This window comes from Tupaia chinensis, unplaced genomic scaffold, assembly GCF_000334495.1.
Source record: "Tupaia chinensis unplaced genomic scaffold, TupChi_1.0 Scaffold000213_1, whole genome shotgun sequence".
In the NCBI taxonomy this organism is placed as follows: domain Eukaryota; kingdom Metazoa; phylum Chordata; class Mammalia; order Scandentia; family Tupaiidae; genus Tupaia; species Tupaia belangeri.
Window position 1 is genome coordinate 1,130,745 of NW_006159688.1, and position 15,193 is coordinate 1,145,937.

Sequence of the window (15,193 nt, forward strand, 5' to 3'; positions counted from 1 at the left end):
GTTGAATCAATTAACCTGTGTACTGTCTGTTTTTGTTATTCTCAAACTGTCTTTGTTAATTAGCCAGATGTCATGGAAACTAGCTCCTGAAATGCATACTCCGGCATGAAGTCAAACTTGCATCAGAGGTATAGGATGCAAAGGTCTGTGTCAGCCCTGAGGACGTTCACTTACAATCTGGGACAACCACAACCAAGAGCTCTTAAGAGTTGATCACACCTATTTCTTAATACTTTAAAGGATTAAGAGTGATCAGTGAGAAGTTACGTCCTGAGGTGATGCTCAAACTTTATTAATATAATACATTCACATTTTATACTCAGTATAAAATATATATATTTTAGTGGTTAATACATTAAAAAAACCCCCAGATAACAGTTTTTCAGAAATCATCTACTCACATGAGCTACCCAGAGACTTTAGGGGTAGGCCGAGGGGACTAAAGATGCAGATTCCTTTGCTCAGTAGCCCATGTACAGTTATTCTTTACATTCTTGCTACACACGTTCAGGCATATAGAACTTGCCCCAGTATCGCCCTTTCTGGGTCAAGTCATATGGGCTGAGTACTTTCCGTATCCCCAGCATGTTGGCAGTGGCTATGCGCTCAAAAGTCCAAGGGTTTTGATTGTTACGTTCTCGTTCCTCTTGATCTTTTCGCATCTTTTCTAGAGTTTGTCGGCTCACAGCTTTTGCCCGAAAGGGCAACTTATGGGCAACCTGGTCTAGGAAACCTTGTACTTCTTTGAATTCACAACGCCCACCCAACTCTACTAAGAGACGGCCAGCCTTGACGGGTGTCACATAGTGATCAATGGCACCTTTGCCTCCCCCCATGCGCTGCCCCATACCCTTGCGGGTGATGGGTTTGTAAGGAGCTGGTATTCGCCATATGGCAAACATGTTCTTGGGGTCCATAGAGCGGTTGATTGTCAGGCGCATCATTTCAAAATGGCCCCAACGAAGGTAACCGCCTCCCAGTGCCTAAAAGTCAATGGGAGAATCAGGAACACATGGAGACTTAGATACCTTTAGGAGCTCTGTCATTATGTTTCTTTGATAGTAACTACGGCTTCAATAATCACATAAAAAATATATATATATATATGTTCAAATACAGACCATGGAGGAAAAGCCTAGAGTCCAGTAATAAAGAACCCACTTCAACAGAGAGGCAGAGAAGGCCTGTATGAGGTGACATTTAAAACTGAGGCCAGAATAAGAACTCGCCAAGGAAAAAGAGTGTCCCAGGCGAGGAATGGCTCGACCAGCAAACATCATGGTGGGTTTGAGTAGAAGCCAGTGTGACTGAACTAGAGAGAGGGATGGGAAGATCATGCCAACTGTGGGAAGAGGACTTGAAACATCACACTGGCTGTCGGGTGGAAAATAAATCCTAGTGCACACCCGTTTGTGTAGCTACTGACATCAAATCTTCATGGAAGCTACGAGGCAAGAAAGGGAACAGCTGTCTCCTATCCTAAGTAATGGATAGCGTCATGAAGATCTCATAGTCTGATTATGGGACAAATTAGGTAGCCTCTTACTTTTCCTGCTGCTATATTATTTTCACTCCACATTAGAGAAAAACAAAACTCAGATGTTTACTGGGTACCCAATAACCTCTGTGCACATCAGTTTAAAGAGCAACTGGCGGCAGTTCTAATAAAAACTATAGAAAGGAACTAGAATAATTCAGAGTAAAAGATTTTATGAATCCCAGGTTTCTATCTCATAGATGCTTGATGCTGAACTCACTCACCAAGATTCCAAAACTGCCTTCTGTGAACTCAGTAGCTTCAGTGGAAGGTCCCCGGATATCATTCAAATTTTTAGGTTCTCTTTTCACTTTTGGCACAAGTGGTACTCTTTCAACAAATCGAAGCTTGGGCTTTTCAGGTATGGAAACATCTAAAAGAAGAACAGACAAGCAAAAACAGGTAGAGTGACATGCCTCAAAGAATCCACTTTCTTCCTACATTGAGAACAATCTGGTGCAGGTTATGGTACAATAATTCCAAAAGTGTATTACATTTTTCTTATAGGTGCTTTTAGTGACAGTGAATCTTCTGCCTATAATAATGGCTAACATAAATGTTTCAAAATCTCTGAGGACTGCCAAGTTTTAACCCTCAAAGCAAAAAATATTTTTAAAATCCCTACTCAGTGCTCAACACTGTAATAGGGACTGTTTGGGAATGATTTCATTTAATCCTTAAAAACATTTTATAGCTGGGGCCAGCAGGTGTCATGGTGGTTAAGGAGCTGGATTCCTACATGACCAAATGTGTTCAAGTCTAGGACCTAGGGCTTGAAAAATCACAATAGACAGATAATTAAAAAAAAATACTTTATAGCCAAGATATCTTTCTAGGACTTCATTTTAAAACTGAACTTTTAGAAGTTTAACACACATATATAAAAGGGTTGTATAAAAAGTATACAGCTGAATGATTTACCAGAAAGTGACTGCATAAACACACACCACTATTACTAGGTTGACAGAACATTACCCAGGTAGTATTTTTTATAATTTGGTCTAGGCCATCAGGTTAAAATAACAAAGCCAGGGGAACCAGCGGTTAGCGTAATGGCTATGTCGCTGGACTCCCACGTAGTTGACCGCAGTTCGCGTCCCGGACCCGGTGGCTTAAAACTCACGCTGGGCGCGTGTGTGTGCGCGCCCAAGATCCCGAGAGGAGAATGGAGGAGAAGGGATTGCGGCGTGACCATCCCCCCTGGGGGGTGATTTCTCGCTTTCTGTCTCTATGTCTCTCTCTGTCTGTCTGGCGAGCGCACGGGCCCTATAGCGAAAAACCCTCTCAAAAAAAAAAAAACCAAAAAAAAACCCAAAGCCAGGTAGCATTACGCTTGGAAAAACAACAAAAAACACTACATTGCCTCTCTGAACAGAATAGCAGAAGGAATATTGTACTGTACTGTGAAAATAAGTTCTCCAGCTCTGTCACATTCTCGTTGGTAAAACTTGCAACTTAGGAATCCTTTGACTGATGCTCTTACTTTTATGTATGCAGAGGCTTTACATACCCAGACTTGCATAGATCCTATAATGTGCAACACGGGGGGTGGGAGGGGCACTAAATCTTTACTTGACAATTTTGGGAAAATATGAACTTGTAAGTCATTTAAACAGTTTCTGTAGTGAAACACTGCTTTATGATGGAGACAAAACACCATGAGACTTCAAGAAAATAGCACACTGTTCATAGAAATGTCAAATTATCACTCTTCAAAGTTACAGAAACTACCCCCCACCCCAGGCTTCTCTGTGTAGCTACAAACAAACTTAGTATACTGTTTTTTCTTACCTATAATATGTTGCTGTATGGCTCCAGAATATACAGCAGTTTAACAATTGAGAGTAGAAAAGAAGTCCAGGTCCCCCTTATTTTGAGAGAGATTTTTGTTACAGGGCTCATATGCTTGCCACAGGGAGACAGACAGAAAGAAATCACTCCCCCAGGGAGAATGGCCATACCACAATTCCTTCTCCTTGATTCTCCTCTCAGGATTTTGGGCACATATACGCACTCACCAGGCACGAGTTTTAAGCTGCTGGGTCCAGTCAAGAATGTGGGAGACCAGTGACTAGACAATACGCCATTATGCCATCTGTTGGTCCTGCCCTTTCAGTTTTTTGAGGTTTCTAGTATATTAAAAAAAAAAAAAAAAGCAGCAGGTGGCACACTGTTTAAGGTGGCTGCCTTCCACATGGATGACTGTATGAGTCCTGGACCACGCATCTTGAAACTAATGCCTGGTGTGTGTGCGCACAAGCCCAGAATCCTGAGGGAGAATGGAGGAGAAAGGACCGAGGCGTAGTCATCCCCATCCCTTTAGGAGCTCAGTTCTCACTTTTTTCCCTTTCTCTCTCTTTTGCAAGCACAGGCACCCTATAGCAAACTTAAAAAAAAAAAAAAGACTTTTACCTTAGATTTGCAAAACTGTGGCTAATCTTAAATATTTACATTTAACACATTAATGATATGTTGTTAAATAATATATATGTATATACTTTTATATATTTCTCTTGGTTTCCTTTATATTAATATAATATTGTTAAATGTCTGCCCTGGATTAGAAGAGAACATGGAAAGTCCAAATTTGACACTGGTTATCCTGGGTCGAGTGGACCATGGGCCACACAGCACTGGAAGGCTGGGGGTTATCCCATGACATTGCTCCTTAAGAGCAGGAACCTTTTTGGACGTCTTCTGTTTTTGGATTTTCTCTGGTGCTTAGAATGCTTCTGGTAATCCAGTATGCCCTCGATACAAATGGACTGAATGAGAGAACGGCGATAGGAAACAGAAAACCTCCTATGACCTCTGCCCTCTGCTGAGTTTCCCCAAAGGACAGACAGACAGGAAACGGACAGAAAAGCTCTCACCGTCCAAAGCAGGCACCGGGAGCAGCGTCTTCAGGCCAGCACTGGCGGGCAGAGCTGCCCAAGAATCTACAAAGACAAATCAAATTACACAACCACAGCGGCAAGCAGAGGAGTCCTGAAGTGCGGGGCTTGGGTTCCACTAAATGGGCTCACAGGCTCGGGTCCCCAGCATGGCCAGCCGGGGTCTCTGGGCGCCGACCACCAGGCGCAGCTGCGACCTTTTGCACGGGGGAGGTGAAGGTGGCGGCGACAGATAGCAGCCCTTAACCAGGGCTTCCACAAGCGCACGCACTTTCCGGGGTTTGGGAGACACGGCATTGAGGGGTGGCTGAGGGAAGAGGGGGAGCTTTTTCAAAGGGCACCTCTGACCTGACACGGGCACCCGCAGGAGCTGGGCCCCGGAGCGAGCCAGCAGCCGCCACATGGTCACGCGCGGCCCGGACCCCCCACGAAAGCCGCTTAATCCACAGGAATGAAGTCTGCTCCCGGACCGGAAGTTGTGTTCACGCGGGTCTTTCCGCAGAGAGTTCCGACGGAAGTCCAAGCAACGAGAACCTCGGAGCTTGGGTTCCGGCGTCGGGTTACTGGGGGCGCGATGGGCTTGGCGCGGTTGGCGTGGCGCGGTTGGCGTGGCTACGTGCAGGCGCTCTCCTTGAGTCTCTGCCGACCTGCGTTCAGACTCTGCCCTGTGCCCAGACCAGGGCTTCGCGGCCGGGAATTTCTTCCACGGAGTGCAACAGCGTGAAAGCTGGGGTTCGCTTAGCGTGTTGGTCCCTTACCATTGACTTCACACTTCTCTCGGGGGCCTTCAAGGATTCGTCCTTGGCTTGCCGTTCGCGAGCCTTTGCTGTGTGTTAGACCTTGTATTTAGTTCTCCCCCAAAATGCCTGGAAGAAGTCTCATAATGCTTATTTTACGTATCTCGACCTCAGAGGCTTTACCTTTTCGGGTCACACTAGTGGAAACAGTACAGTCAGAATCTGAGTAATCCGACTCCAGAGACTCCAGTGAATCGATGGTATCATAATGCCAAATTAAAATGAAATAGGGGACAATTATTCTGCGAGAATGTTGAGTGATTTTTATGCACCGGAGATTTTCTAATAATTAAAATGAGAGACGATCTTTCCCAATCTTTGAGGTCAAAAAAACATTTTTGCAAATTCAGACTGATGTCTCTTCTTAAATCCTTCTAAATTTGTTTGTGGACTTTCTCCATCGATTAACTTCACAAATGTTAGCCAATTCAATTTGTATTTCTTGTAAAGTTACTGAGGAAACGCTCTCCACAGTTTTCTGTACTTCTTGATTATCTGTACACTGAATCTGCCTCAGGAGTAAATGAACTTTATTACAGCTGATGTTTTCTGTTCCAAGAGCAGTTCTAAAAAATCAAGGAGTTATCCACTAGATAGTGTCAGATTCTTATATATATATACATATATACATATACATATATATATATATATATTTAATACCAAAAGTGGAAGATCAACTATGCTCAGGAAAATAAAGATCTTAAACCCAATATTGTGTGATATTACTTCAGGTGGAAAATAAAGTGGCAGTAAAATAATTTAGCTTGTAGGTCTTTGGGTGCCCTAAAACTTCCACCTCATTGTTTATTTTCAAATGGCGCGGTTGGCGTGGCTACGTGCAGGCGCTCTCCTTGAGTCTCTGCCGACCTGCGTTCAGACTCTGCCCTGTGCCCAGACCAGGGCTTCGCGGCCGGGAATTTCTTCCACGGAGTGCAACAGCGTGAAAGCTGGGGTTCGCTTAGCGTGTTGGTCCCTTACCATTGACTTCACACTTCTCTCGGGGGCCTTCAAGGATTCGTCCTTGGCTTGCCGTTCGCGAGCCTTTGCTGTGTGTTAGACCTTGTATTTAGTTCTCCCCCAAAATGCCTGGAAGAAGTCTCATAATGCTTATTTTACGTATCTCGACCTCAGAGGCTTTACCTTTTCGGGTCACACTAGTGGAAACAGTACAGTCAGAATCTGAGTAATCCGACTCCAGAGACTCCAGTGAATCGATGGTATCATAATGCCAAATTAAAATGAAATAGGGGACAATTATTCTGCGAGAATGTTGAGTGATTTTTATGCACCGGAGATTTTCTAATAATTAAAATGAGAGACGATCTTTCCCAATCTTTGAGGACACAAAAACATTTTTGCAAATTCAGACTGATGTCTCTTCTTAAATCCTTCTAAATTTGTTTGTGGACTTTCTCCATCGATTAACTTCACAAATGTTAGCCAATTCAATTTGTATTTCTTGTAAAGTTACTGAGGAAACGCTCTCCACAGTTTTCTGTACTTCTTGATTATCTGTACACTGAATCTGCCTCAGGAGTAAATGAACTTTATTACAGCTGATGTTTTCTGTTCCAAGAGCAGTTCTAAAAAATCAAGGAGTTATCCACTAGATAGTGTCAGATTCTTATATATATATACATATATACATATACATATATATATATATATTTAATACCAAAAGTGGAAGATCAACTATGCTCAGGAAAATAAAGATCTTAAACCCAATATTGTGTGATATTACTTCAGGTGGAAAATAAAGTGGCAGTAAAATAATTTAGCTTGTAGGTCTTTGGGTGCCCTAAAACTTCCACCTCATTGTTTATTTTAAAAGAACCAAAGTATGTAATCTACAGATTCAATGCAATCTCTATCGAAATTCCGATGTAATTTTTCACAGAAATAGAAAAAACTGACATGGACCCACAAAAGACCCCTAATAGCCAAAATCATCTTGAGCACACAGAGAGCAAAACTGGAGGCACCACACTTCCTGATTACACAGTATATTAAAGCATAGCCTGGTATGGTATAAAAATACACATTGGCTAATGGAACAGAAATAAATCTTCATATTTATAGTCAATTTTTGACAAAGGTGCTGAAAACACATAATTTGGAAAGGACAATCTCTTCAATCAATGGTGTTGGGATAACTGGATATCTCTATGCAGAGGAATGAAGCTGGAGTCTTGTCTCACACCATATACAAAAAATTAAGTCAAAATGGATTAACTGTAAAACTACTAGAAGAAAACTTAACAAAAATTTTCATGACATTGCTCTGTCAATTTTTGGGATATGACAAAAAATACTGAACTCATGGAAGTAGTGAGTAGAATGATGGTACCTGAGGTGGAGATAAGATGGAAGATGGTAAGTTATTAATAAAAAGATACAAAGTTTCATAAAGACAGAAATGTGTTTAGAGATCTGTTGCATAGCAAGGTGACTACAGGCTAATGTGTATATATATATATATGCCTCATCATAAAAAATAATGAGGTATTGATATGTTGATTTAATCATTTCACATTGTATGCATATATCAAACTATCACCTTATACCCAAAAAGTGTACACAGTTATAATTGGTCAACCACAAATAATAAAATTTAAAAATTAAGTTGAAAAGTTAAAGTAGGACCAGCTGTGACCTGGTGGTTAAGGCAGCTGATTCCCATATGGCTGACTGTGTGGTGTGGTCCTGCACCCCACAGCTTGAAAAAACCATGCTGAGCATGTGTTTGTGCACATATGTACATTTGGGGAGTGAGTGTCTAAAATCCCAAAAGGGAGAAAAAGAGAAGGGATTCTTGTGTGACCATGACCCTTGTGGGGTGCTTTCTTGCTTTCTCTCCCCAAATTCCCCCTGCCTCTGAGAGTGCAGAACCCTCTAGCAAATTAAATAAGCAAATACATAAATAAATAATAAATAAAAGTGAATTCTAACGTTTAACATTTAAGGAGTAACTATTACAATGCTTATTGTTCTTTGCAAGCATTGTGTTTGGTACAGCAGAGGACACAAGAAGGAAAAAAACAGTGATCCAATTCTTTAGGAATTTATATTTGTGTAAGGACAATGAGATGAGACTACAAATAGTTACCACTGAGGTAACATAAGAAAAGTCTAAGTAAAGGGTTATGAAAAACTAAAGGAGGAACCTGAGGTCTTTTCTGACCATGCTCCCTGCCTAATGGAAATGATTTTCCCCTTTTGAAGTTTTCTTTTCTCTTTGCTTTTTTTCTTTCTCTATTCTTTTTTCCTCTTTCTTTTCTTTAAGTTTACTTATCTCTTTCAAGAGTGAGAAAGAGTGAGATCTCACTGTGTGATCCCTCTCAGTCCTGCAGTGTCCCAGTGCACACACTTGGTGTATTGGCCCCTAGGACACAGACCTGGAACCTTCCCATATGGCCTCTAGTATTATAAAACAGTTTCCCTATTGCGTGTGCAACCAGGACGCTGCCCTTCTTTAATTTCTCACTATTCTTTTTATTTCTTTGTTGGTATTTCAGGTATAGTTATTTGTAGTAGGTTCAGAGATTAAATGGTTAGCCTGACAATATTATGATGCAAAGTAGGGATAAGAACCTCAATATTCTTTATTTTTTAAAAGGTTTTTGTCATAGGGCACATGAGAGGGTCAGAGAGGGAATGTAAGAAATCACCCCCCGGGAGGATGGCCATGCTGCAGTCCCCTCTCCCCTGTTCTCCTCTTGGGATTTTGGGAATGCATGTGTGCACACCTGCTGTGAATTTTGAGTGGCTGAGTCTGGGACTGGAACCATGGTTGGTCATGTAGGAATCCAGCTCTTTAACTGCCATGCCACCTGCTGGTGCCCTTCAATATTTTTTTACTATAAAGATTTTACTAAAATCTCCCAAAAGTTGGTCTTCAGATCACCTGACTTGGGCTCTCCTGAAGCCTTCATTAAGAAATGATGGACCAGCAGATGGCATGGTGGTTAAGGCACATGATCGACTGAGGTTTGAGTCTCAGACCTGGCAGCTTACTTTCTCACTTTTCCTCTCTCTCTGGTGAATGCATATGCCCTATAGCAAATTAAAGAGTAACAGCAATAAATAAAATTATATAAAGTCTTTCAAAAAAAAAAAAAAGAAATGTCTGAATGTGGGGTTTACAAATTTCTACTGCTAATTAGCTTCATGGATGATTTTAATGCCTTATAAAATTTGAGAATCAGTTTCCTGTGGACGTTTTTGAAAATTATAAAATAGAGAATAGTTATTAATACATAGTGTTATTTCTGCATTATCTAAGCCTATACCTACTGGGATTTTTATTTTTCCATCTGCATAAAAATTACTTGTACTTCAAATTTTTTTTTTTTTGGAGAGATTTTCACTGTAGGGCGCGTGCGCTCGCCAGACAGACAGAGAGAGACATAGAGACAGAAAGCGAGAAATCACCCCCCAGGGGGGATGGTCACGCCACAATCCCTTCTCCTCCATTCTCCTCTCGGGATCTTGGGCACGCACGCACACGCGCCTGGCGTGAGTTTTAAGCCACCGGGTCCGGGACACGAACCGCGGTCGACTACGTGGGAGTCCAGCGACATAGCCATTACGCTAACTGCTGGTTCCCCTGGTACTTCAAATTTTAATCTTCAATCTTATTTTAAAATTAAGAGAACAGAAAATTACAGCCTTGGTCCAGATCTTAATTATTGCTTGTACACACATACACACATACATAGTACATTACACTCTTATCTTTTTTTAAAGAATTATTTTTATTGAATTTTATTTATTACTATTATTTATTTGACCAGTGAGAGAGAAAGAGAGAGAAAGTCACCAGATCTGGGACTTGAATCATGCCAGCCATGTGGGAGTCCAGCACCATAACCACCATGCCACCTACTGGCCCACACACTCTATCATTTTTAATAAGCAGATTAGGTTTTTGTATATCAGATTTTAATCATAACGTTACAGTATGATGAATCACCATGGAATTTGTGAAGCCCACAGAATATCTGAAGAGGATTGTTAATAATTATATTAACTTCCTTATCAATTTAGCTCTCATTTAATTTAGAGTATTTCTAAAAGGGCAATGGTACCATAGGCTTTGCCAGAGCAAAAAACAATGTTCTCTAATATAGTGTTAATAATTCACAGAGTGATTTCCTGTGTACAAAGGACTATCATATGCATATAGATTATTTTATTAAATGCTATCTTGTTGATGATAATGATGGGAATGTGGCACAGAAGTGTTAGGATCATTCCATAAAGCTGGGATTTCAGTGCAAGTGTTTGTTCATTTAACAAACATACTTTGAGCATCTATCTACTGCCATGAGAAAAAACAGTATATTTTCATATAACCAGAGCATTAAAGGTACATTAGGTTCTATTTCAATTTGAGAGTTATTGATGTTTTTTAAAAATAATTATTTATTTAACTTTATTTATTAATTCATTTGTTTATTTCAATTTGACCAGAGAGGGAGGGAGAGAGAGAGAAAACTGCCTGGTCCAGGACTTGAACTGCAGGCGGCCATGTGGGAGTCCAGCACCTCAAACACCATGGCACCTGCTGACCCCCTAGCCATGATGTTTTTTCACTATCTCTACCTGAAGAAAAGCTGAGCTGGGAGAGAAAGGCAGTTTTGCCTTTAAATGCAATTCAGGGTTGCAACTATTGTGTAGTATTGGACATTTTAGATAACAGAAATGAGAATGTTACTGTTATGAGAAGTGACAAAACAACTTTTTAACCTTTTTTTAGATCTGAAGATTATGAAAAAATGCAAAAAACCAGCCTCACAAAGTTGGCTTGGGTAAATAATAAATTCAAGTTAACTTCTGACAGCATTCTCTGAGACCTACTTAATATAATTTATGTACTGGTTGTGGGTTAGTTTGCAGGTCTTGATGAGATAGAGACCTGGCGCCATAGAATTCCCAAAAGAGTTTCAATGCTGTGATCCACTCTACCTTAGGCCAGCCTGGATCATGGGCATACATATTCTGGGAGTGCTGAGAATGCAATCTGGCAACCCTCCCATGTGACTCTGCCTTACAGAGAGTCTCATTTTGCTGCTGTGCCACTGCCTGGCCCCTAAATATTGTCACTTATATTACATGTTACTTTTTTTCTTTTTTTTGCAGAGGTTTTTGCTATAGGGCACGTGCGCTTGCCAAAAAGACAGAGAGAGGCAGAGAAACAGAAACGGGAAATCACACCCCAGGGGGGATGGCCACGACACAATCCCTTCTCCTCCATTCTCCTCGCAGGATCTTGGGTGCCCCGCATGAGTTTAAGCCACCGGGTTTGGGATTTGAACCACGGTTGACTACATGGGAGTCCAACGACTTCTTAAAATTGAGAACCGTTTTGTTATGTTCCAATTCTATTTTTGTTTTCTCAGACTTCTCGCTCCTCTTTTGTTTTTCTCCTTTTAATCTCACAGTCATTTGCATTTCTGAGGAAGACTTGAAGCTTACGGTATTTCAGAGAATTATAGGCCCTCAGTTCAGAGGGACTAGAGGTATCATCTGTGTAGTCCCCGTTCTTTCACGGTGTGTTACCTTCACTTACGGTACTTGGTATAGGCCATTCATGAAGCTAGTGAAAGTCAAGTATAACTGCATACAATTCTTACGTGGGAGAAAGTATTTGCTAGCAATCTTTTTTCTTTCCTGCATCTCCACAAAGTTATGCATAACTGACCACTTTAAGAGAATTTAGACTTTACCATCCATGGCCAGTAGAGGTCACAAAAGTGCTTACCATAATTACTGAAATCTAAACGTAATGCATAGGAGTGAACACACAGGCTGTGGTTATGATTGGAGGGGACACAAAGTAAAATGTCTCAGAGAACGCAATTCTAAGAGAGACTTTTCCAAAGTGAACAGAATTTTAGAGATGATTCTACAGTGGTTTTTTATTACTATTATAATTTGCCAGAGGGTGCATGTGCTTCCTGGAGAGAGAGATGGGGTGGGAGGGAGTGAGAAAGCACCCTCATGGGGGCATGGTCATGCCACAATCCTTTCTCCTCCACCTCTCTCTTCTTTCAAGATCTTGGGTATGCATGCAAATGCAGTTGGCATATTTCTCAAGCTGCCAAGTTCAGGACTTGAACTGTGCAGTCAGCCATATCGGATCCAGCTGCCTTACCCATAGGCAATGGGCTGTCACCTCTACAGCTGGTTTTGTAGATGAGGAAATTAGTCTTCAAATGAATTAGAAACTTGTCCAAGTCACTTAGCTTGGTTATATGTAAATACAGACTGAGTATCAAAGATCTTTTCATTCCCAGATTTCTTCTCATATTGTATTTGAAGACTGTATTTCTAATAAACTCTTGTCTTTTCTGAGCTAAAAATAGTTAAGTGATGCAATGTATTGCCGGAAAAGCCATGACACATTTTTTGCATAGAAAAACAGAAAAAAAAACCGTTACGACTTTTCTGACCATCCAGTATTTTTATGCCAGGTTATGTACTAGGCTTTAAGGATATTCTAGTAAGCTAAAATAGGTCTATTGCTTATGAGACTATGAAAAAATATGGGAAGTAGTAAGATAATGATAAGAAGCAGCTCAGAGGTAGTGTTAGGTTACCCTGGATATATACTGTCTATATGTGGACAACTAGTTTTGACTTTTGTTTAGTTTTTTCTAGCTACTATCTATTTTTAAAAGTACAGGTATATTAATAAGTCCCGTAGGACCAGCAAGTGGCATGACTGACTGCTGTTTCAGTCCCAGATCTGCCGGCTTGCTTTCTCATTTCCCTCTCTCTCTCTGGTGAATTAAAATAATAGTACTAAATAAAATGAAATAATTCTTTTAAAAAAATTCCCCTGACTGTTTTTCTGTTTTTGTTTTTGATTGCTTGTTTTTTTGCCACAGGGTGCATGCACTTGCCAGAGAGAGAGAGAGAGAGAGAGAGAGAGAGAGAGAGAGAAAGAGAGAAAGAGAGAGAGAGGGAAAATGAGAAATCGTCCAAGGGGGATGGCCACATTGCAGTCCCTTTTCCTCCATTCTCCTTGTGAGATTTTGGACACACAGGCACATGCACCCAGCATGATTTTCAAGCTGCCAGGTCTGGGACTTGAACTGTAGTCAACCATGCAAGAATCTAGAGCCTTAAACATCACACTACCTGTCGGTCCCATCTTTTTTTAAAGTTAATTTTCTTTTTCTTTTTAAAGAAATAATCTTTTTAAAATATAATTATTTATTAAATTTTATTTATCCATTCATTTATTTTTAATTTGACAGAGAGAGAGAGAGAGAGAGAGAGAGAGAGGAAGTGAGAAGGCAAGCCACCAGGTCCAGGACTCGAACTGTGGTCAGCCATGTGGGAGTGTCCAGCACCTTTAACCATCATGCCACCTGCTGGTCCCTAAAGTTAATTTTCTTGATTTCATCCATGAGTGAGAGAGACAGAGACAGAGGGAGAGAAAGACAGAGGCACACACACATGCACCCTCACAGGGTCCCAAAGCTAGTATCCATCTGCAGCTTCTGGCAGCCAGGACCATGGGCACACAGATGCCTAGTATGCTTAGGGAGGTCTCCTAATATGAACTCTGAGTCTTCCCATGTGGGTCAGCCTCTCAGAGTGCTGTTACTGCTCTGCCACCATCTGGCCTCTGTTCCTTCTTTGGTATTTTTCTGGTGCTAACTGACTAAAAGATGAGAATTAGGTGTAACACAAGAGTAGCATAGCTGGGAAAAATTCTTTAACTGCATAATAGTTCCCACATGAATAGAAAAGCTTATAAATCCTTCATCTGTGAGATAATGACAAGTGGAAATCAAGTAGAAAATGCACTGATTGAAAACATAAAAAGTTGGACCAGCCAGGTAGCATGGAAGTAAAGCGGCTGGAACCCACATGGCCCACTGTACAGGTTCAAGTCTTGGACCTGGTAGCTGGAAAACATGCCAAACATGCATGCACACATGCCCCAAATCTTCAGAGACTAGAGGAGAAGGGATTGTGGTGTGACCACATCCACTGGGGGTTGATTTCTCATTACCAACCCCCTCTCTGTCTTTTTCTAGTGAGCACACATGGCAATTTTTTTTTAATAATAATTTATTTTATTAATTATTATTGTTTTTTTCCATGAGTTTTGCCAGAGAAAGAGAGAGAGAGAGAAAGAGAGAGAGAGAGAGAGAGAGAGAGAGAGAGAGGCTCGCCAGGCAACCCCCCGATCCGGGACTTGAACCACTTGAACCACTTGATTGTCCACGTGGGAATTCTAGTACCCTAACCACCATGCCACCTGCTGGCCCCTCCTAAAGCAAATTTTTAAAAAACTGAAATAAGCCTTGGAAATAGACATATTTATAAACTAAATTATGTGACTTCCTGCCTCAAGGTACTTACAGGTCATTTTGCTTATTTTGCAATATTTTTCACACTCTTTTGTTACAACAGCCTCCTTTATTTTTATAGTGTATGCAAACATAAACATTTTAAAGCAATTTCTGAAAGCAGAATTGCAACTTGTCATAGCAGTTCCAGTGTCAACCTCATTCCCCTGCCTCCAGCCCTTCCAATACAGGTGAACACATACACACACACACACACACACACACACACATTTATTTCTAGTGAGCTGCCATGGTTTGAATGTGTCCCCCCAAAATCCATGTGTTGAGATTTGATTGTGATGGATTAAGAGGGTGACATCTTAATCCGACTATGCTATCGAAAGTTGGGGCCTTTGGGAGGAGATTAGGATTATGGTCATCAGGATCAGGTCAAGGTCCCCATGGTCGACTCCTGGTGGGTTTATAAGGAGAGAGAATGAGAGAGACATGCTCATGTCTGCTCTGTCCTGCCATGTGGTCCACAGCAGGAAGTCCCTCTCACCAGATTCCATCCCTGGACCGTGAACTGCAGAACCATGATCTGTGTAAACCTCTATTCTCATAAATCACCCAGCTTCAGGTATTTTCTTTTATTAG

At 41.2% G+C, this 15,193-nt stretch overlaps 1 protein-coding gene across 1 annotated transcript; it reads right to left on the reverse strand.

Annotated features, from left to right (window-relative positions):
• Positions 1 to 263: 263 nt before the first annotated feature.
• Positions 264 to 4,913, reverse strand: MRPL16 (mitochondrial ribosomal protein L16). Its single transcript, XM_006147404.3, has 4 exons — positions 4,780 to 4,913; positions 4,411 to 4,476; positions 1,762 to 1,910; positions 264 to 983 (listed from the first exon to the last, which is right to left on the reverse strand). The coding sequence occupies exons 1-4, from the start codon at positions 4,832 to 4,834 to the stop codon at positions 498 to 500; spliced, it is 756 nt and encodes a 251-aa protein (XP_006147466.1). The 5' UTR covers positions 4,835 to 4,913; the 3' UTR covers positions 264 to 497.
• Between the last annotated feature and the right edge of the window lie 10,280 nt (positions 4,914 to 15,193).